This window comes from Drosophila subobscura, chromosome U (genome assembly GCF_008121235.1).
Source record: "Drosophila subobscura isolate 14011-0131.10 chromosome U, UCBerk_Dsub_1.0, whole genome shotgun sequence".
Lineage (NCBI taxonomy): Eukaryota > Metazoa > Arthropoda > Insecta > Diptera > Drosophilidae > Drosophila > Drosophila subobscura.
The window spans coordinates 15,028,854-15,051,468 of record NC_048534.1 but is presented as its reverse complement, the minus strand read 5'-3'; the positions used below and the strand labels follow the sequence as shown (position 1 = coordinate 15,051,468).

The window sequence follows — 22,615 nt, the reverse complement described above, 5'->3', positions numbered from 1 at the left end:
ATTGCCTACCAGCCAGATGGTATTCAAGAATACTTAACGCACATTGCTCCGACCTCACTTACAATATACTCTTTTTCTTTTTGATAACTGGGTATAATGTCCATGAGCTGGGGTTGCTGTGATTTCAGTTTAAGTTTTAGGAAGTGTTCCTTAGAGAACGTTCGCCTCTTCGAGGTCTACACCCTAATTTTTTTCTGGGGCAAAGTACATTCAAAAAGTTTCCACTTGTCGCAGTATGTTATTCAAAAACCAAGAAAACTGCATCAATGCAATATACTTTACAAATTTTTCTATATTATTCATAACAAAATGGTTGGGAAAATTCGTTTTATCGTTTAAACATCTATGACTCCAGTGGAATAAACACCATTCTTTTCACAAACCGTCTGAGCTATAGTAGACATTTTTTCTGTCAAATCTCTATTATGGCTTGAAGTGGCATTCTTCAGGTTCTTTATCGCTCGCTCAGAGGCCTGAAAAAAAATGAAAAAACATTGTAATTATACAAAGTTAATATAATCAATTTATTCTAGGCTTCATTGAGATCTTTGCAGCATAGACAATAAAAGTGATCAATTAAACGAGGGAGAACGTCGTGAACCGCGGCTTTTTTACTTTTTACCGACTGACTGTGCCCCGACTCACTACGTACAAACTCGTTTTTTTTTTTTTCATTTCTATGTATTGCTTTATATGATAAACAAACTTACCTGAATGGTCAATGCTTTAGTCAAGTTAAGTTCATGTTGTGCACTTGGAAGATCTAGTTTTAAGGCTCGAGATGACCGTGATTGTGTGACAACCATAGCGTATATATCTATTGCTGCGTTTGCCAGCTGATTTAATATAATTTGCTCGTTTACTATATTTTTGTTGTACCGTAATAATAGCTCTTCAACTGTTTGACCGAAAAGGTCTATACATTCTGCAGTTTGCTTGGCATAGGGCTGAAGCTCAGGAACTACATGAGAACTCAAATCACTGCCACCTAGACCAACTTTAGAAGCCGCACGCTTAGAAGCTTCTTTAAATATTAAACCCAAATTGGTAGCTGGGTTCTTAAAAGCACTTTGCAGCTCTTTTAAATGAGATCCGGCGAATTGAATTCCAGTTAGTGCCACAAATAAACGAAGAATATCATTTGTTCCTTCGAAAATTCGGAAAATCCGCAAATCTCTCAAAACTCGTTCAAGTCCAGTTTCAACCATGAAGCCCATACCTCCTAGAATCTGAATAGCTTCATCGCAAACGTACCAGGCGTTTTCACTGGCATATATTTTTGATATGGCGGCTTCTAAATGGTAGTCTTGACTCCCACCGTCCATGTTTTGTGATATCGTAAATGCCATCGATTCTGTGGCATATTGAAGAATGCTCATTTGTGCTAATTTTTCTTGAATAGAGCCATAGTTCTTTAGTTTTTGTCCAAACTGGACCCGGCTGTTCGCATGAGAAGTAGCAATTTCAATGCATTTCTGCATCGTGCCGGAGAGCGTTGCTCCCATTCCAAACCGACCATTGTTTAAAATATTCATAGCAACCTTAAATCCATCCCCTTCCTCTCCAAGAATATTTTCAATTGGAATCTTTACGTCCTCAAAGTAAACTTCCGTTGTGTTTGATGCTCGGATTCCCATTTTCTTTTCTGGTGCACCATTTGTAACACCTCCAAAGGATCGTTCCACAATAAACGCGGTTACCTGAATTTAAAAAAAACAAAGTGTAAGTTTAATGAAACAAAACAATAAACAAAATATTATACAATTGTCAAACCGAAGACCCTTCGAGCTCACCCCTGTCAGACCTCTATGTCCTCTAATGAAGACTATTTTAAGGTGAAGGGAGTTGACGACCCAGTCCTGAGGGTGATTGGTGGCGTGTTTTTAAGAACTAGGCGTCAAACGAGGCGGACTGACAGACAAACAGACAAGCAGGCGGACTGACAGACAGGCAGTCTTAATCGGCTATTGATGCTGATCAAGAATATATTCTTCCCTTATGGATTTAAGCAGTAAAATTTTAAATAAAACATGTTTACCTTGTCTTTCTTTTCACCTGTTTTTGGATCCACTATTTCAGTCTGTGCGAAAACAGTCATAATATCAGCTATTCCTCCATTGGATATCCAAATTTTGGAACCATTTAGTACGTAGTATTTTTGATCAGCACTTTTTACTGCACGGGATCGTATGGATCCGGCGTCGGAACCAGAAGATGGCTCCGTGAGTGCAAAGGCAGCGTAGACACGTTCGGTGGATACTTTGGGTAAGTATTTTTCCTTTTGTTCAGGTGTCCCATACAAAAGTATTCCTTTGAATCCGATACTTTGGTGCGCGCCGATCGTTATTCCCAATCCTAAGTCGTTGGCACCAACTATTTCACAAAGTCTTCCATACTGGGTATTATTTAGACCCAAGCCGCCAAAATTTTCAGGCTATGGATACAAAGAAGAAAACATTAAAAGGATTATTTTATACATATTTTTACATTACAAAAATTGAAACAAACAAGTATGATCAGGGCCGTGCCATGGAATATTTGCCCCCGGGCGAAGTTTTAAAACGGCGCCTCAAACCCCCTTTATTATCAAAATCTGATAGTTTCGAGTCCAAATCGGTTCCCCTACACACTGTTTTAATCTATGATTAGCAATCTTCAAAATATATTACCACTTGTATTGCGAATGCACCCAGCTCCCATAGCGCGGATAGGGTTTTTTCGTCTGTCTTTCCAGCCTGATCGCTTTTGGCAGCGTCATTAATGTCCTAAAAATGAGTAAAGTTGCACTGACTGTATAATATTAAAAGTAAAATACATACAGAAAAAAAACGTTCAAAAGGGTCTATTAAACTGCCAGTTGATTCCTTTTGCTCCAGGCTTAGCACATCCGGATAAGGAAACACTTGCTTTGGGACAAAAGACCGACGGAAAATATTAGCCATGAAAGATTCATTCTGTTTTACAGGTGATTTTTTGGAATCATGTTTTTGGCTTAGCCTGGAGTCACCAACTGATAGCCGTCTAGAAAAAATATAATAATAATAACAATATAATACAATAAAATAAGATATAATATAGATTTGTTAAAACAGAAATTTCCCACACTCCTTAAACCCGTAATATTTATTTTTGTATACAGTTTTGGCACTTTGGCTTTTTGGAACCGAGAACTTGTTGATTCGGCTTACATTGTACATGCATACATAGCGCCTCAAAATTTGGATTTTAATTATGAAATAATGGTAGGATAATGAGGATCCCCTAAAGGTAGTGGATTTTAGCTTGCATACATAAATATGTACACTTAACAAAACAACAACAAACCAATTCACCCGAATTCGGACTTTGAACCCAAACAGTATCATAGTGAGAAGACTATCAGACACAACACAAAAATAGTTCAAATAGGCTCAGATTTTCTTTTTAAAATAACATTTTTGTACTTTTGAGTCTGTAATGGTTTACATACTCTGTCAGTAAACAGAGTCCAAGAGGGATACAAGAGAAGTATCAACATGGTCCTTATTTTATGTATGTACATATACATACATATGTATGTATATACATATGTTTATATACATATGTATGTATTTATGTACAATGCAGCTGAGCTGTCAACGAGCTCAAGGCAATATTTTTTGATTTGTTGGAATATTACCTTAAAACAATCGTTTGTACTGGACTTTTAATAGACTTTAGCTTCCACATTTTTAAATTACGTTTACGTATCTTTCAGATTCGACTTTGCACTTGCAACAGTGTGACCGCGAAATCATCGATAAAATATACAGACAGACCGTCAGTAATAAACCTAAAAACACCATCTTCAAAATATACTGTAAATATACTGTGAATATTAAATTATTTTCCTCGATTTTTATGATCTATTTGACATTACTAGCTAGTTAGGACTCTCAGCTTTAAAACTGTAATTTTACTCGAATCATCATTCCCTTTTCCACAAGATTGGCTGATTTTCATGACTTATCTTTATTGCATTGATTGCAAAATAGGGTTAAAACTAAAAAGGTCCGCGAATGGAATGCTGTCACTGGGCAATTTGATGTAATCACAGCGATGTCTACCATGCTGGGTATTCTTGAAATGGATTTAGAAACCAGCCTGTTTCGTCCTGTAAAATTAGATTTGAAGAAATGGCAACAGTAAATTCTTCTGTACAGCCATACCCAAATTATGTATTATGAACATGAACTAGACTGGACAGCAATACAGAGTAAAAATTACACATTTTGATAAAAAAAAATATATTTTTATTTAATAGTACAACCAAAAAATGCACTTTTTGATGAAATTTTAATGCTTCGAGGAATACTTTTCAGTGATTATTTGTGTTGTACTTTTAAAATAACATTTTACTTTAATAACTTAGTGATTACAGTTTTTATGTTGTCAAATCAATAATTATTCGCGCACTACTGTTGTAAGGTTGGGTTGCCGAAAGTGATTCAAATGTATTACTATCAGCTGTTTGGTTAATTGGCGTCTTATCGGAAGTAGTTGAGTGTGCGTACCAATCTGTAACAGCTACTAAATTCTTTGAAAAATTGCAGTTCTCTTGATTACATTCTTTTGGGTGAATATGAGAATCTGGAAATGTATCTGGTGAACTTAAAGAAGTTACTAATGAAGGATTTAATTTCGAATCAGCCGCGCAGCGACTTAAAACTGAATTAGCCTTGTAATTGGAAAATATATACACAGATTGTTGAAGTGGTTTGATGGAGTTATCCGCTAGCGTTTGTGATTGCAAATGGCATTTTTTTTGGCTTAAGACATCCGCCTTTTTACTAGACAGTCTGTTATTAGGCGTAAGTGATATTATAGCAAGTGAGTCTGTGCCAAGTATTTTCGGGTATACAATAGTTTGCTCTTGTTGCTCATCATCTGAAGAGCATAAGTCAATAGTGTCTACAATATCCTCGCTAGCTGGTGAAATTGACCAATTAGAGTTAAGCGAATTATTGCGAGTTAGTCTTATGTTAAGTTTTGCATTTGAATTGGGCATCTGTTCTCCCAGTTTATGTTCAGAAATCTTTTTTAATCTGACTGAAATTGGACGGCATTTCTTAAGTAACGGAGAATTGAGAAACAAAAAGTTTTGAGTTGTATCCCTTCGTTTTCCAAATTGGCGGCGGGGAAATGAATATATATGCAAATTATGTTCGTGGGTTTTTTTAAAAGTACAATGAGTGTGGTTAGCGCTTGTTTTCTTTTCGAATAATTTTTGTTTAGTACTTGACTTTAAGATTAAGGGAGTGTAACAAAATCGATCAAGACGTTCCTGCCTCTCGGACATATATTCCACAGAAACTGTTTGTTTTGTGGACTTTAAAAGTTTCTGTCCTGCGGGAGATGATATTGGGATAAACGAACACCTATTAAATGAGTGTACGTTTCGATTCCTTCGCGATGGTAGCCGTCTATTTCTCCCCGTTGAGTCCATGGTTGTTTCTTCACAAAATAGGTATGTTTTTTGTAAATCATTCGAAAAACGAGATTCCGAAAATTTTGATTGAAGATTAAAGTTCAAAAGAAACGCATTTCGCAATTCGTTGTTTTCATTTTTTCCTTCATGTTTTATTTCAGGCTCCGGGGAGTCGCAAACTATTACATCATCCTCCATGCAGCAAATATTTTCGTGTTCCTGCAATGAGTAAAATGTGCAGAGTTTATTATTATTATCTATATTTATAAACGTTGTTCCTCTTCAAGCTATCGGTAGTGTATACATTTTCTATGTATAGTCTTTTAAATAATGTTACTTTTAAAATACATTTAATCAACAATAATACTTTAATTACGTAGAAATTTGTACCACGGTCAAAATATCGTACTTAGTAACAAAAAAACTTACCAATATAGCTTGTTTCGAATATAGTTCGGCATCACAATTGTCGCAAAGATATATATCAAAAGGTGGTGGTTCAACCATCATATGTTGTAAATTATCAATTGATGTATTCATATTTTTTTGAAGTAACAGACATTTTCTATTTTTTTGCTGTCTGTCATATGACTGTAATAGATTAAATAATAAATTCAATTAGTTTAATTGAACATGCTTGATCTAAAAAAAATGTCGAAGAACTTGCACAACTTCTGGAATAAAAGTTATTATTAAAACCTTAAACACAAGGAAGTAGATTCAAAATTAATAAGAAAACCACAAATAAATTTACTCACCATGTTTTCATTTCTAAATGTCACCAACAATTTGTTGTTTCTTCTATCATAGAGCGATGTTGTTGAATTATAATTGTTTATAAACCGTAAGCTTGCATGTTCATACGCAGCCAAATCATTACAGAACCGTAATAAAAATAGGCTTTTGTGAAATTGATAGCAAATAACTACAATTTCTTTCATTTTTTCCATCCAGCTCTATAATATATAATTAAAATTATATAATTAATTGAGAATTAAATAATATAAAAACATAAAACAGTAGACAAAAGTATGTGTGACAGTATTAATACTTCTATTTACTAGAAGTTATCTTACTAGAAGAGTTAGTAGTGAAAATCAGAATTTAATTTGTGGGGGCGGTGCGAAAGTTTGAAACGAACAGACGGTATATCGATTCGGCTATTGGTGTTGACCATGTACATATAAGTATATACGGTCAATTCATTTGGTTTACTGCTTATACAAATTGCTCTATGAATATTTACCCCAACAAAATCGTTCGGCTTTTTTAACGGAATTCCAAATGGTGCGTTTTCCGGCCACCATTCTGGCTCACTGCAATCAATTTTTTTTGGTAAGTTTATGTGTCCCAAAGAGCATTGTACCATAAATGGAATAAAACTTTCCAATTGCGATTCGGTTATTTTCTCAAGCGACGTTGGGTACCCATTTGCAAACAGGAGAGGCAAATTGGATATCATATTATGCTGAGCTTTATCCTTGTCATCCATTGTGGCCTGAAAGGTATTAAAAAAAAAATCTGTCAATGAAAAATATGTACAGCTTTAATATAGACATAATTATATTTAATATTTATAATAAAAAATTGTCCACATATTGAATACCATTACTTGAAGGAGTATATTAAAAGTGGGCATAGGATTGCCACGAGTCTTAAATTAGCAAGAATATGGGAGCCCTGAGCATGTCTCCACATTTTCACATATTCTGGTTTAATTATTTTTCGGAATTAAACCGAAACATCTATAATTCTATGCGTTTCATCAAATTTAAATGTTCATTCATATTTTCTTATCTACAATAGTTATGAATTCCGTAGAGATCGGATCTTTTATTATTGTCAGAATGAAGAAAACCATTTACAGTGGCGGACTGGACTCTCCTAGCTCGCGCAGAGTGCGCACAAATCTCTCTTTTTTTCCCACATCACAATGGGGAAACTCTAATACACCCACAAAACTGACAGTTCTTTCTGTTTGTCACTGTAAATAGATTTTGTTAAAATCATATCTGGTATGTACATACATACATATGTATATTATGACATAAAGATGTATCTATGTACATATGCATACATATATTTGCAATGTAATTTTAACATGAATAGACATGGGGTTTTTCGTGGGTCATGGGGATAACTTAACAGCATGTTTAGGGATAAATATGCACATTATGTGGACTTATTTGCCTTCTAGCTTATGGATGTAAAATGAACAAACTTCGGACCCCAGAAGATATGTACATACATACTTAGTTCTCGACCTGGCGTTCATTTAAGCATAAGAGTACTTTAAGTAAGTATCCCTTTTCAAGTCACAGTGGAAATTTTACGCTTCCTTCACAACATTAAATAGGTTTAATTCTGAATATTGTTGTAACAATATACATACATATATTTGCTAATAGTTACTCAATACTGTATAAAATATTTTATTAAAGTCAGAACAATAAGTATGATGAAACGTTTTGCCAAAGAAATGCCAAAGCCATTTCTCTATTAAAATTTAACACCAAAAAATATAATAAAATTTGAAAAGCATTTCCTTTTTTACGCAACATATTATTACAGACTATACAAAGGTATTGCATGAGGAGCAAATGCTTTTTCATAATTCGTTTAACGCTTTATGGTACGGTAGCGAGGGGATAGTACCTCAATTTTTTCTTGCTATCCTTCGTTTCTGAAATTCTACTAAGCGTTATGATCGCTCTGGATACAATAAATAAACGCATCTAATAGAGCGATTTCCAGATCTTAAAAATATCGAATTTTCAAGATAATTTCAGTTTGCAAAAACTCCATTGAACTGTCATTCACTTATTAATTTGGCAAGCTTTAAATTGCCCACTGTGCGACGGGCCTGAGGCCTGAGAGTCGAGACTTTTGCCTGCCGTCAATGCCTTCACAAACGACGATCCCTTCGCGCAGGCGAAAAGAGAATTGAGACCCCGCGCGCTCCCTCTGTTTACGGGGCGTAACATCACACTCCGCCATAGAACAATTTTTTGGTCACTCATGCAACATCTTGCTATTGTATAGTCTGTGATATTATACAGCTGGCAGCTTAATAAACTCAAAGCAGCTTTAAACCTGCTCCCTGTGGCTTGGTATATCTGAGATTGTCATACACAGATGTGTACATATGTAAAAGTTTTTGTAAACATACATACATACATACACATATAGCTATTTTATGTATTCCAAGCAATCAAATGCAGATCTAACGGAATAAAAAAATATCAAAGAAATAAAGAAGTAGGTACTGTTCTTATTTAAATTACAGTACTAGCTATACCCACCTAAAATATGGAGCTTAACCCGTCGCGAAACAACCACAAACCACAATCAAAAATATGATAACAATGTGGTAAAATTCTCTTTTTGGAAAATATTAATTCATTATTTTTTATCGAAGTCTAATTTATCGGTAATCAAGAACTAGACTAGTTCGCAAATAAACCTATATTTTGGAATGTAGAAAACGAACAAATTAAAAAATATGGGCAGTCAATTATAGCTTCTGCACACTAATCTTTACCCGAGGGAGCGCTGGAATTTATTATAGACGTGAAAGGTTCCCTTGGCCCCATCTACAATCCATGAAACAAACAACTGATGCTTAAAATTTGGTGTGCCGTAAAATGTCCTTACTTTTCGAATTAAAAATTTTTAATAGTTTACCAATGGTACAGGTTTTAAATTATTTAAACAAACGTTAAGACAAAGAACACCTGTAACTTTTTCTCCTTACAAAAGTATTAGCGAGCGAAGCCTCTGCGCGTTTTTTGTTATGATATTTGCATGTAAAAAGAAGAGGAACGTTGTTAGACACGCTCAAACTCGTGAATACTATTATAACAGCTATCAAAGACCATAAAATACCAAGATGTTGCATGTCAAAACGTTTTTTTTCGAATTTAGCACTGAACGCAGAGTGTGCGTGCAAGAGCAAGCAGATACCGCTCTGGGGATTTTGGGGCTAATCAATTTGTTCTTTTTGGCTATAATAATGATACGATCTGATCCTAAATCGCGATACTGATGGATATGGTCATTAAATTGGCAAAATTTGGTTGCTTTAATGTTATGTAGAATAATGATCTTTGATATTTAAGTCCGAAGAAGCTTGCCAACATACGCTAAAGATATGGCAAATATAGTGAGATGCAGTTTTAGTTGTATTATCCAGTCACGATCCTGTCAATCAAGCATAGGAACTTCACCCTATTTCAGTCTCTTACCTAAAGTTTCGGGCATTTGTTCACAATGTGTATTGTAAAAGCGATCTTATTTTGACCGGATTTTGAAATAAAATAAAAATGCACCCAATATTTACGGCTGAGTAAATAAACATTGTTATTTTATATAAATTCAGCTGGAAACTACATTAATTATTTCGATGTGCACTGATTGAACAGTCAAACCTAATTTTCCCAATTTTAATGATTGTCTATGAAGCAAAAGGAAATACAAAAGTCTATGTACATATAAACATACATAGTATATGTTTATGTATAGATGTAAATGATTAACAGACAGTGAAAGTTCTTCATTGATACAACCAAATTTGTCACTAGAGAATGATTACATTTTATCGAGTGCATATATTCGATCAGTTTATCAAGTGAAATAAGATGGAAGGTGCTTGTTTTAAATAATATTTTTCACTGTACATCGGTGAATTTCACTTTCAAAACAAGGGTCAGTAAATCTCGAATTGAATTGTGTTCAATAGAAAGTATTTTTTCATAGATATGTACATACATATGTACATACACACATTGCACTTCGATTGCATTACAAATACGATTACACACATTTGTTGTGCATTTAATGTTATTGTCTAAAAAGTTCCTTATCTTAATGTAAAGATATGCACATACCTTTGTATAAATAAATGCACATAGTAAAATAAATATTTCTAACAGTTATTTTTCGCATAAACCTGCTTTTATTTGTTTACATATGTGCATATGTAAGTATATGTTAATGGTGTGTCATTTGTGTCTGTATATAATGTGTATGCAAGTACATATTTGCATGTACTGCTTTCAAAAACAAAAATCCATTGTGCGCCATCGGATAAACATATGTACATATATATGCATAATATATGCATTCTTTAATTCATTAAAATAAACACTCATATTGAGTGGCTGGATGTTAACATGTTTGTGAACATTTTATTTGTCTGCCGGATTTGTTACACCCCCACCTTTTAGACTTTGGCTTGTCCTCAAGTGTCAATGTTTGGGTGTAATTGTGGCATTGGTTGTTTAATTTTAACTGTTTCTCCTATTAATTGCTTTCGGTTTCCGATATTTGATTACAGTATGTTTTGTTGGTATGTACTTTGCAATATTTATGTAAGACAAATAGGAAAATTGTGCTAATATATTTTTATTTGTCTGTTTGTGACATTGGTTTGTTACATTGTGCTTAGTAAATATTAAATTTATATTCTGTTGAGCTTTGTTTGATACAGAAATCTATTTTACTTCAGTAGCGCAATATAATACTTTCATTATCTTATTGATTTCCATATAAATTTCCTGGTTGTTACAATTTTTGTGGTTTTCTCGTGACATATTACATGTAATTAATATGTTTGGTTCAATGAATTGAACCTTTAAAACATTGTTTTCGTGCAAATACAATTTTCGTGCGTAATTTTCATTGCAAACACTAACACAAACCGACTGTTCCTGATAGATTATAGGTAAATTAATAAAAAATAGATCATCATTGGCTATTTTATTTACAGATATGCGATTTGAATTTAATATAAAGGATGTGTTCCTCAATTCCCCTCAGGAGTACTGCAATCGGAGTCCGGACCATCTTTATCGTGACACTACTTAGTCTTTTTCAATTGTCTAAACAAGTAAGTAATCTGTTCCATCAAAATATTTAAAACTTTATTTAAGGTTAAGGTTCAGAGCAATGTTCGCGACCGGCCCGGCAATACGCGTCTCGCGTCATGCGATAGCTCCCCTCGGTCGGTTGGGCGAAAGAAGGGCTGGGCTCCGCTTCTGCCGGGATTCGCGCGTAACAGGCTTCGGGTTGGTGTTGTATGGCCTACATGATGCTGCAGTCATTGTAGATCAAAGTCCAGACATAGTATGTACATACATACATATGTTCATAAAAACACACAATATATTTCATAGCTGACTTCACATGCGAGTAATGGTCATCTGGGTGATTAGGGAGCGTCGTCCAAATATTATTGATGCCCAGAGGTATGTACATATGTACATACATATGTACATACATACGTGAGGCAGAGCATTCCAGGTTCGTGAGTGTACAAATGTAAGTACACATGCAAGAGCATTCTAGTTTTCAATTTGCACGTTTTAAAATATGTGCGACTGAGACTGATTCAAAGCTCGCAATAACCTTGCTAGCATATGGCAGTTCAAGTTTTGGGGCGTTACTCATCTTACTATTATATTGTCTTTTGTTTGAGAGTCTTTGGCAACCATTATAAAATGGATATTTACTTTTTTAATAAAACAATTAATTTTTTAAATTCTCTATTCTGTTTTTTGTTTTCTTTTTTTGAGTGACGTAATTTCATTCGTACTTTATTTCTCATAATTGTTTCATTTTAGGACTGTGTGTGGTTCGGAGTATGTAATACTGATGCCTTTAATCATAATCAATACTGCTCATATAATGGGAGTGCAAAAACAATGCCTCAAGATGGGATAGATTTGCTAAAAGAGCGCTGCGGCTTTTTACTTGATGAAGGTCAAACGGAATTCTGCTGCGATATTAATCAGGTAATTATAAAATTGCATATACATATATAAATATGAGTAAGTGTGCATTAGAAAAAGTGCAACATATTCTGAGCTGCTCTTGGATGAAAAAACAATGTGGAAGTTTTTTTTATAGTGAAAAAATCGGTCCAGAAAAAAAAACAATGCATTACACATTTTAAAACCTCTAAATATATTTGCATTGTCTTTAAGGTGAAAATATTAAATGAAAATGTAAAACTGGCCGCTGCAATTCTGGATCGATGCCCATCTTGTATGTCTAACTTAGTTCGGCACATTTGCGAGTTCACTTGCTCTGCAAATCAATCCCAATTTGCGCATGTGGCTGCCACGAAAAATAATACAGAAGGTAATACCTTTAGAACATTTACATATATATCTTTAAATATCTTAAGATATTTTTAAGATTTTGTCTTTTATTTGTTTCTTCGTCTATTTTAATTAAATTTATAAATTTAATTTTAGGTTTACCCTATGTCAGTTCGTTGGACTTACACATTACGGCAGAATATATAAACAAAACTTATAAATCATGCTCCCAGGTATGTTAAAAGCACGAGCTCATATTATTGTATTTTCAAAAGTAAATCGAAATTTGTTGGAGATGTTGAAAACTTTAAATATATGTGTGTTACGTTAAGATGAAAGTCTTTGTGGTTAATGTTTTAATTATTTATTTCACTGTTCATAGGTTTCCGTGCCACAAACTGGTCAATTAGCACTTGATCTAATGTGCGGAGCTTATCCTGCATCACGCTGTAGTCCTACAAAATGGTTTACTTACATGGGAGATGCAAACAATATATACGTTCCATTTCAAATAACATATGTTCAGCATCAATCAAATTCTTCAATAAATGGAACTTTGCCTTTAAACCCACACACAGTGCCTTGTAACAAAGCGATAAATGTAAGTTAAATGACTTCTCAATCCATCCAGTCTATCTACTTTATTACCTATTTAATTAATTGATATTTCATTAAAAATCATATCAAACTCTTTTTTACTGTATGTGCCATAATAGTAACATATATAACTTAATTTCAATAAGCTATAATGGCAATAAATATAATTCGATTTGTTTTAATTTCTTCCTAGAGCTTATTACCTGCTTGCTCGTGCAGTGACTGTGAAATGTCTTGCCCGATAGCTCCACCAAAAACCGAAGTTCCCGAGAAATTTACAATAGCAGGATTTGATGCCTACGTCGTAATTATGTCGTGTGTTTTTATTGTGGGAGTCTTTACGTTCCTAATGGGATCATATGTATTTACTCAAGATTCGATAATTGGTAAGTAAACAAGAAGTTGCAGTGAAAGCACATACATATACATATGTACATACGTACATATTTTACCGCATATATTAAATGGTTTTTATTATATTTTATATAATTTTAGATGAAAACCAGACCATTGACGGCAATGACGTCCCTGTTGATACGAATTTCCGACAGCATACGCCCTTTTTTGAAAATCTGGGCGATAAAACAGAGCTTTTTTTGGAAAACGTATTTACCAAGTGGGGAACATTTTTTGCCAGCTATCCGTGGATTACCTTGTTTGCCGGTGCTTTACTAGTTTCAATCCTAGGATACGGTGTAACGTTTATACAAATTACAACGGATCCAGTCCAACTTTGGGCTTCACCAAATTCCAAGTCTAGAATTGAAAGAGATTTTTTTGACAACAAATTCGAACCATTCTTTAGGATAGAACAAGTAAGTGATTTTCTTTTTTTGTGCAACAGCGTTTACCACTGACCCCTTCCACCATCCATGAAATAACAACTGATGCTTACAATTTGTTTCAAAGCAAAACAATGCAATTTCAATGCTGCCCTTTTTTCTTGTCTTTCCCTCATTATCACCTCATTGAATATACATATATTTTATTATAGAGAAAACATACTGACTGCATTCTTGTCTTTTTCAGATTATAATCAAAGCTGTGAACCTACCAAATATAGTACACAACACTTCAAACGGCCCTATTACATTTGGCCCAGTGTTTCATAAGGAGTTCCTTACTGTTTTTTTTAATCTGCAAGAAGAGATAAAAAATATAGATGCAAATGGAACATTTTTAAAGGATATATGCTATGCTCCATTATCCGATGACAAAAGTGATATTAGTACCTCAAATTGCATTGTTCAATCAATATGGGGATATTTTCAAGATGATTTAAGTCGACTAGACGACAACGAGGAAGATAATGGGTTCAACGTAAGTACATACTGAAGGAATATATACACCAGGCAACCAGTTCTTTTATGCGTGATACATGTTGTGCCAAAAAAATACAAATTTTACCAAACTTACAAGTCAGACAGCGCACTAGCGTTCTTCAATGAAGACGGATATGAAAAGTCTTGACAGAAACCGAATGTATTCGAACGCATATTTTTAGACAAAAAATCTATTTTCAATTAGTTTTTATTTAACAACCAAAAGCTTAATATCTTAAGCCTGATTTGATTGATGATTTAAATGAATTTATTTTTTCTTTTACTTACAGGTAACTTATTTGGATGCAATTTATCAATGCACAAGTAATCCATATTTATGCTTAGCTCCTTATGGTGGACCTGTAGATCCTGCTATTGCTTTAGGTGGATTTTTAAAGCCTGGAGAACAACTTTCCGGAAACACAAAATACGAGTTAGCAAATGCTTTAATTTTGACGTTTTTAGTCAGAAATCATCAGAAAACAACAGATTTGTTAAGCGCTCTACGGTGGGAGACTTTCTTTGTTGAGTTTATGAGTAACTATAAGAAAAACAACATGAGTGACTTCATGGATATAGCTTTTACATCAGAGAGGTCAATAGAAGACGAGTTAAATAGAGAATCTCGATCGGATATTCTAACAATTTTAGTTTCATATTTAATTATGTTCATGTATATTGCAATATCGCTGGGCCATGTTAAAGAGTTCAATAGAGCTTTTATTGATAGTAAAATTACACTTGGTTTAGGTGGTGTTATTATTGTGTTAGCTTCTGTAGTTTCTTCTGTGGGCATATTTGGATATGCAGGCATTCCAGCAACCCTAATTATTGTAGAAGTGATACCATTTTTAGTATTAGCTGTCGGAGTCGACAACATATTTATCCTTGTGCAAACTCATCAGAGAGACCATCGAAAACCCAATGAGCTGCATGAACAGCAAATAGGACGAATATTGGGTCGTGTTGGACCAAGTATGCTTCTAACTTCTCTAAGTGAAAGCTTTTGTTTTTTTCTTGGTGGTCTATCTGATATGCCTGCTGTAAAGGCATTTGCTTTATATGCTGGTGTCGCCTTAATAATTGATTTTATATTGCAAATTACTTGCTTTGTGAGTCTATTTACTTTGGATACTAAGCGAAAAGAAGAAAATCGTCTAGACATATGCTGTTTTGTCAAAGGAAAAAAATCAGATCTTGTTAACAACAGCGAAGGGCTTTTGTATAAATTTTTTAAAAGCGTCTATGTTCCATTTCTAATGAAAAAGGTTGTTAGAGTTCTTGTAATGATTATATTTTTTGCATGGCTATGTCTTAGTGTTGCCATTGCACCTCGGATTGATATTGGGCTAGATCAGGAACTGGCTATGCCTGAAGATAGCTTTGTTCTACATTATTTTAAATCATTGAATAAGCATCTTAACATTGGTCCCCCAGTCTATTTTGTGCTTAAAGGCAATTTAACGTATGCAAACAGTTTGGTTCAAAATTCAGTTTGTTCAGGTCGATTTTGCAATGACGATAGCGTTTTAACTCAAATCTATTTAGCGAGCAGACAGTCAAACACAACCTATATTGCTCGACCTGCGTCTAGTTGGATTGATGATTATTTTGATTGGGCTTTAGCATCTTCGTGCTGCAAATATAATCCACAAAATGGAGATTTCTGTCCTCATCAAGGTAAGTTATAAAAGTTAAATTGTTGTTAAATTGTTTTTTATACATTTTAATATCTATTATTTCAGATACTTCGTGTTCATCTTGCAAAATTAGCAAAAATTCTCTTCAACGGCCAGACGAACATGACTTTGGAGAGTATTTGCCATTTTTTTTAAAGGATAATCCAGACGATTCGTGTGCCAAAGCAGGTCATGCTGCTTATAGTGGAGCTATTAGATATTCCAATGATCATAAAAGGCTACAAGTCGATGCCTCCTACTTTATGACTTACCATACCATTCTTAAAAGCTCAGAAGACTACTTTTTATCCTTACAGTCAGCTAGAAAGATATCCAAAAATATAACACAAATGTTGCAAGGCAGATTAATATCCTTTGGTGTACCCATTGAATCAGCTCTCAATGTCGAAGTTTTTCCATACTCAGTATTTTATGTTTTTTATGAACAATATTTAACCATGTGGGCTGACACATTAAAGAGCATGGGTATTTCTGTTCTTTCTATATTTATAGTTACATTCATTTTAATGGGCTTCGACATACATTCCGCTTTAGTGGTTATTATTACAATAACCATGATTGTTATTGATTTAGGAGGCTTAATGTACTATTGGAAAATATCTCTGAACGCTGTTTCATTAGTTAATCTTGTAATGGCGGTTGGAATATCGGTCGAATTTTGTTCGCACTTAGTACACAGCTTTTCCCTTTCCAAAGAGATATCTCAAATAAATCGAGCTTCGGATAGTTTAACGAAAATGGGTAGTTCAATTTTTTCTGGTATTACGCTTACCAAATTCGCAGGCATCTTAGTGCTAGCGTTTGCTAAAAGTCAAATCTTTCAAGTTTTCTACTTTCGAATGTATTTTGGAATTGTTCTAATTGGAGCAGCTCATGGGCTTATCTTCTTGCCGGTTTTATTGAGTTATATCGGTAAGTTATTTCCTTAATCAATATCAAAGTACATATATTAAGTACAAATTACACTACCCGACACGAATTTTCCTCAAGACACTAAACCAATTTTTAATTTAAATATACATCTTTTTTTAGGTGCTCCGGTGAATCAAGCCAGGTTTAAACGTCAAAGTGAACATCTTACTGAACACGATACAGCACTTTCTGGAATTTTATAAGTGTATACCATGCCTTAAACCATGGACTAATTTAAATGTTAACTGGTTTAGGTGTAATATTGTCGAATATGTAGATAATTATAGATTTGTAGTGTAAATGTAATTTTTCCATAAGCAAGTTAACATTATATACGAAAATACATGTGGAATGCAATATAAAATAAATTTACTTTTGCAAGAAAAATAATAGCTGCTGGATGGGATGGGGGTAGTCACTGCAAATTAATTTCTTCATTCTGGCTATAATAATGATGGAAATGGAAATTCTCTACGATACTGCTTTTTTTGCCTTCAGCATGATAACTCGTGAGTCTTCTCACAACATTTGGTTGGTCTAGAGCTTATAGTCTTTAAGGACTACGCAAAAAAAAATGACAGACGGAGGGATAGACAGATATTAATATATATATACGCCACTATTGATGCTGATCAAGAATGTTAAAACTTTATGGGATCGCAAACGTGTCCTGCTGTGAGTTACGCACTCAAATCTAATATATTTACCCCTTAACTCTTCGAGTACTGGATATAAAAATGTTAAAAATGTACAGTATGGTAAGTCTTTATATAAAATTGTGTGTGAAAAATGTAGTTATAAGTATAGTTATCAAGTTTATCAAGTCGGCATTCTTAGAACTTTATAAAAAATAATTTAAAATTTGTAAGATAGTGCTATCATTGTTTAACTGCAACCATTATTGTATTATTTTTCATTTTCACCTGCACTTATGCTGTCAATCAAGTGGCTTTAAACCCTATATAAAAGCAATGGATGTTTACTAGCCACTAGTAATAAACAATGAGGGCCTCCATTGCTTTGGTTGTACTGATCGCTGCAAGTGGAGCATTGGCGCAAATGGAGATATCAGTTTTAACAAGCTTTATTGTGAAATTGGTTAGGACCAATGAAGTAATTATTTTTTCCTGTTCAGACAAAGGTAAAAAATATACAAATATATTGAATAAGTTAAGTTATTTGGCATACCTCTGAAAAAAATAACATTAACGAGGAAGAACAATGTGAGACGATTCTAAAGCTACGTTACTGTTTTTATATCTGGAACTCTGTAATAACATATGTGCTTGAATTTGTTACGGAACATATACATACATCAGTTCTAATTGTTTTAAAATTAATTATTTATTTTCAAACTGACACAGATTTGCGGCTTGTTACTTCTGCGCTAATGGAAAATGACCAGTTTGTGAACTATGTACATATGAGCCAAAGGTACTATCTAGATTTTTTACTGTCACGAAATAGCCATGGTCGAACTTCTGTTATAGTAAATACCAAATGCAATGGAGCAGTTGGTATTCTGGCTGATGCTTCTTTAAATAAATACTTTAACAAAACCTATCAGTGGTTATTATGGGGTGTTGGAGTGGAAGTTGAGCATTTACTACCACTGGAACTGGAATATGTTGGTCCAAACGCTCAAATAACCTACGTTAACAAAACAAGTAACAAATACTATCTCTGGGATATTCATTCCAAAGGACGTCACCTTCAATCGGCCTTAGAACTACAATTAATTGCAACAGTAACTAATTACGATGGACATTTTTACCTGAATATACTTGAAGATATCTTTAAGCTACAAAGCACAGAATACCGGGCTCAATTTAATGGGCTGACACTACGAGGGGTGAGCGTTGTAAGTATACATATGTACATATTCAAACGAAAAATAATGCGCTTTACGAGTGGTAAAGTGTAGCGTAAACTACACTGTAAGAGTGTATTTTGCACATAAGTAGATCAAATCTAATCTATCTGTTTACATTTTTTTGCTACATCTTTCATCTACATCTACATACATCACTTCTCACTCCAACATACCAATTGAGCTCGTTCTGAAAGAGTCAGAGAGTGCGAGCGAGAGACGGAAGGAAATTTATTTGCATGAGCGGGGCAACCCCCTTTGTCTGTAAATGCTGTAAATGCTATCCATGCTCATTGGCGCATAGTTTTCAGAAACCATAAGAGCTAGAGCAAAAAAGTGACCACATCCCCACTTGAATAAAATATATTGGTCAAAAGGGTTCTCGATCAAACAGTTATAAAATAACTGTGCCAACCTACATACATACATACATAGAATAAACTTAATAAAATAGGTACGAGATGGAAAATGGAACACATTCTCTCTGGAAAACTATGCGTGTACTTATTGGAAGCTGACAAGCCGCATTTTTTAGTTGATTTTATTTTTTTGGGTGAAGTAAACCAATAGCAAATAAATTAATTTAATTTAGCATTTTATTTTTTGTTTATTCATGCATAACTATTTATAAACTGTAGCCTGGAATGTAGCAATAAGGGGCTATTACGGTTATTCTCTTCTCCAGATTGCCAGCCGATATGAATTGTTGTTTCGGATATTAGGTTCCACAGTACTATTTGTTCAGAAACCTAATATATTAAATTAGAAACTACAGAAATATGATAATACTTTGATTGTGTTTACTCTTTTTTTTATCGTAGATCGACAAAGAGGAAGTAACTACAAATGAACAAATCGAAGCTATACATTCGCGACCTACAAAAGATTCCGGAGTGGCCGCCTTTATAAAATATCATTACGAGCTTATAGGGCTGTTACGGGATCGTTTTAATTTCACTGTTAATTTTCGTAATGCAAGAGGATGGGCTGGAAGACTAGGTAACACTACATTTCGCCTTGGACTTTTAGGAATCGTTGAACGAAACGAGGCTGACATTGCAGCATCTGGAGCGTTTAATCGACTTAACCGTTTTGCGGAGTTCGATGTAATACATCAGAGCTGGAAATTTGAATCTGCATTTCTTTATAGATTTACTCCAGATTTAGATAGTCATGAAAAAAGTGGCAGTTTCTTGGCTCCGTTTAGCAAAGCGGTTTGGATTTTGATTATTGTTTCGCTAACAATCTTTAGCATAATGTGGGTGCTATTCGAAATTATTAACAGTAAATTGAGCACCCCATCTGATAATTCCAAAATTAGAAATGTGGCTCATACTGAACCACAGAAAAATATTCCATTGAAAATGGAAAATAGTTGTGCTGAACGGGTCTTGCAAACGTTTGCAGCTTTGTGCCAACAGGGCTTGGATCCTATACCTAAAGATTACCCATCGCGTTTTGTCGTAATAACAATATTTGTATTTTCTCTTGTAATGTATAACTATTATACTTCTTCTGTGGTTGGTGGACTGTTAAGCCATTCCGATAAAGGTCCAGCCACTGTTGATGATATAACATCTAGTGCACTTGCAATATCTTTTGAAGATATTGGCTACTATAAAGTTCTATTTCGAGTAAGTAACTCATTGCCTTTCATTAAAGAAGCTGCAATTAATGTTATTTTATATTTATATAACATTTTACTTATGTATTTGTAAAGGAAAGTAAAAGCCCAGCCTTAACCAGACTAATAAAAAAGAAATTGTCATCATCAAGATCTTCGGGTGAACTATCAGTTTTTGCTCATATCGAAGAAGCTCTGCCATACATCAAATCCGGTGGTTTTGCATTTCACTGTGAGGTTGTGGACGCGTATCCTTTGATTGCAGAAATTTTTGATGCCAGTGAAATATGTGATCTGCGAGAGGTATCCGGCCTACTGGAATCTGAACTGCTGAATTGGATTTTACACAAAAACAGCCAGTATACTGAGCTTTTTCGAGTTGCGTAAGTACTTTTCATTCGCATCATTTACATTTTCTACTTTTTAAATACCCATTTTTAGCATGTGTTCCGCTCGGGAAAGTGGCTTCGTGGAACGAATCCTTCGGCGACGACAAATTAAGAAGCCTACCTGTGAAGCATTATACACTGTCTATCCAGTAACTTTATCAGGAGCCTTGGCAGCTTTCATTGTTTTGATTTGTAAGTACAAACTGAGCTGGTATAATTAGTTCAGCTTAAACGTTTTTATTCTAGGTGGAGCTATTATTTCTATCCTAATGTTGAGTATCGAAATAGTTTTCGCATATGTTCATTCAAAGAGAGATGTAGAGCTCAAAAAATCTCCATCCACTATTTATGTTGAGATTAATTAAACACAAGTTTAAATGGTATTAAGAAAAATGTATAATCGTTTAATTCAAATAAAATCAAGAATACTTTTACTTGGGGTCTCTAAATCAACCATCTGTGTTTCTTGTGTAATTTATACCAGATTTAAATAAAAAGTATTGTTATACTCGTTTGTATCTGTACATATAATATGTCAGTTAACAACTGACAGCCGACGGTTGGCCGAAAAACGCTGACGACGTAGTTTCAGCGGTCAGCGGCTGAGCTCCCATACTCAAGTTCCCACCTGACGCTGATGCAGAAATCCTTGATCGGCGACTGGGTGAGGCAACGGTGCGGAGGAAACCGGCGAAACACATTCATACATTGATGTACATAAGTATATACCTACATTCACTACAAGAGTGCACCACTGTTAAAACCTTTTTTAAGTCTGCGTCATAGAAAGTATAGAAATCCATTATAAATAAATAAATTATAAACAACAGCATTAAAAATCAATTATTTAAATGAAAAAAGAACTTGCTAGATTCCCTTTTTAGAAATTTGATTTAATCTTAGTGTCAAATCCAGCTGCCTATGAGTTCTCCTTTTCTCCTTTATAGGAACGCTGACCAATACTCCAGTGACTCGAAGGTGATCTATTGTGACAATGAACCACCACAAGAATCAACCATTTTGGTGTCAGCAAGTAGAGGCCAGTAGTGCTGTTTCATAGCACCCTGCTAGAACATTTTAGGTACCTAAATATCGCTTAGGACATATGTATGTACATAAGTGACACTGTGGAAGAAGAAGCTTCAAATCGACTAAAACCAGTTGCTGATGTTTTCGACTGAGCCAATTCTCAGTTCTTTCTTTCCATTTTAAATTAACTCGTTCGAACGCGTCACAAATTGTATACCCGGCACTCAATCAATATATGCATTCATACATATGTATGTATGGATATCACCGATTTTTCCGTACCTTTTTGAGGGCGTACGGGTGGTGCGAAATTTTAAAACAAACTTGATTCAGTGAGACTCTAGCACTTAGTGTCTGAGAACAGACAAACAAACATAGCTAGATCGACTCGTCTGTTGAAGCTCCGACCGCAAATCTAATTTATCCTATTTACTCCTCGAGTACCGGGTATAAAGACAATAGTTTATGCCATTTCCAAACGTTTGAAGGTTGCGCGATGTAAATGGCTATGCCGTTTTGGGAATACTTATTAGAATCGCAAAACAATATTGTCGGCAATGTAGTTAACCTTAAAATCTAGAGCTGCATACAAAAATAATTATATATATTTCCATATAAGGAGTGGG

The 22,615-nt window shown here is 34.4% G+C and overlaps 4 protein-coding genes across 5 annotated transcripts; 2 read left to right on the top strand and 2 right to left on the bottom strand.

The window, feature by feature from the left end:
- Positions 1-334: 334 nt before the first annotated feature.
- On the bottom strand, positions 335-3,805 carry LOC117901202 (very long-chain specific acyl-CoA dehydrogenase, mitochondrial). The gene is made up of 6 exons (XM_034811856.1): positions 3,659-3,805; positions 2,820-3,021; positions 2,670-2,765; positions 2,039-2,434; positions 711-1,700; positions 335-473 (listed from the first exon to the last, which is right to left on the bottom strand). Exons 1-6 carry the CDS (start codon positions 3,706-3,708, stop codon positions 336-338), a joined length of 1,872 nt encoding a protein of 623 aa, XP_034667747.1. The 5' UTR covers positions 3,709-3,805; the 3' UTR covers position 335.
- Positions 3,806-4,304: 499 nt separating this feature from the next.
- LOC117901451 lies at positions 4,305-8,875 on the bottom strand. Its single transcript, XM_034812196.1, has 5 exons — positions 8,749-8,875; positions 6,693-6,944; positions 6,205-6,402; positions 5,876-6,037; positions 4,305-5,665 (listed from the first exon to the last, which is right to left on the bottom strand). Exons 2-5 carry the CDS (start codon positions 6,936-6,938, stop codon positions 4,403-4,405), a joined length of 1,869 nt encoding a protein of 622 aa, XP_034668087.1. The 5' UTR covers positions 6,939-6,944; positions 8,749-8,875; the 3' UTR covers positions 4,305-4,402.
- A 1,126-nt stretch (positions 8,876-10,001) lies between these two features.
- On the top strand, positions 10,002-17,464 carry LOC117900543 (NPC intracellular cholesterol transporter 1). 2 transcript variants are annotated; one of them, XM_034810941.1, is made up of 12 exons: positions 10,003-10,150; positions 11,214-11,333; positions 12,067-12,237; positions 12,430-12,586; positions 12,703-12,779; positions 12,929-13,147; positions 13,337-13,529; positions 13,639-13,958; positions 14,173-14,463; positions 14,756-16,145; positions 16,211-17,077; positions 17,198-17,464. In XM_034810941.1, exons 2-12 carry the CDS (start codon positions 11,241-11,243, stop codon positions 17,278-17,280), a joined length of 3,861 nt encoding a protein of 1,286 aa, XP_034666832.1. In that variant the 5' UTR covers positions 10,003-10,150; positions 11,214-11,240; the 3' UTR covers positions 17,281-17,464. The 2 variants fall into 2 exon arrangements, with proteins under 2 accessions (XP_034666833.1, XP_034666832.1); XM_034810942.1 differs by lacking the exon at positions 16,211-17,077 and having other exon boundaries at positions 10,002-10,150.
- A 449-nt stretch (positions 17,465-17,913) lies between these two features.
- LOC117901558 (ionotropic receptor 75a) lies at positions 17,914-21,333 on the top strand. Its single transcript, XM_034812356.1, has 6 exons — positions 17,914-18,218; positions 18,442-18,938; positions 19,769-20,581; positions 20,668-20,954; positions 21,013-21,152; positions 21,207-21,333. The coding sequence occupies exons 1-6, from the start codon at positions 18,080-18,082 to the stop codon at positions 21,323-21,325; spliced, it is 1,995 nt and encodes a 664-aa protein (XP_034668247.1). The 5' UTR covers positions 17,914-18,079; the 3' UTR covers positions 21,326-21,333.
- The last annotated feature ends 1,282 nt before the right edge of the window (positions 21,334-22,615 follow it).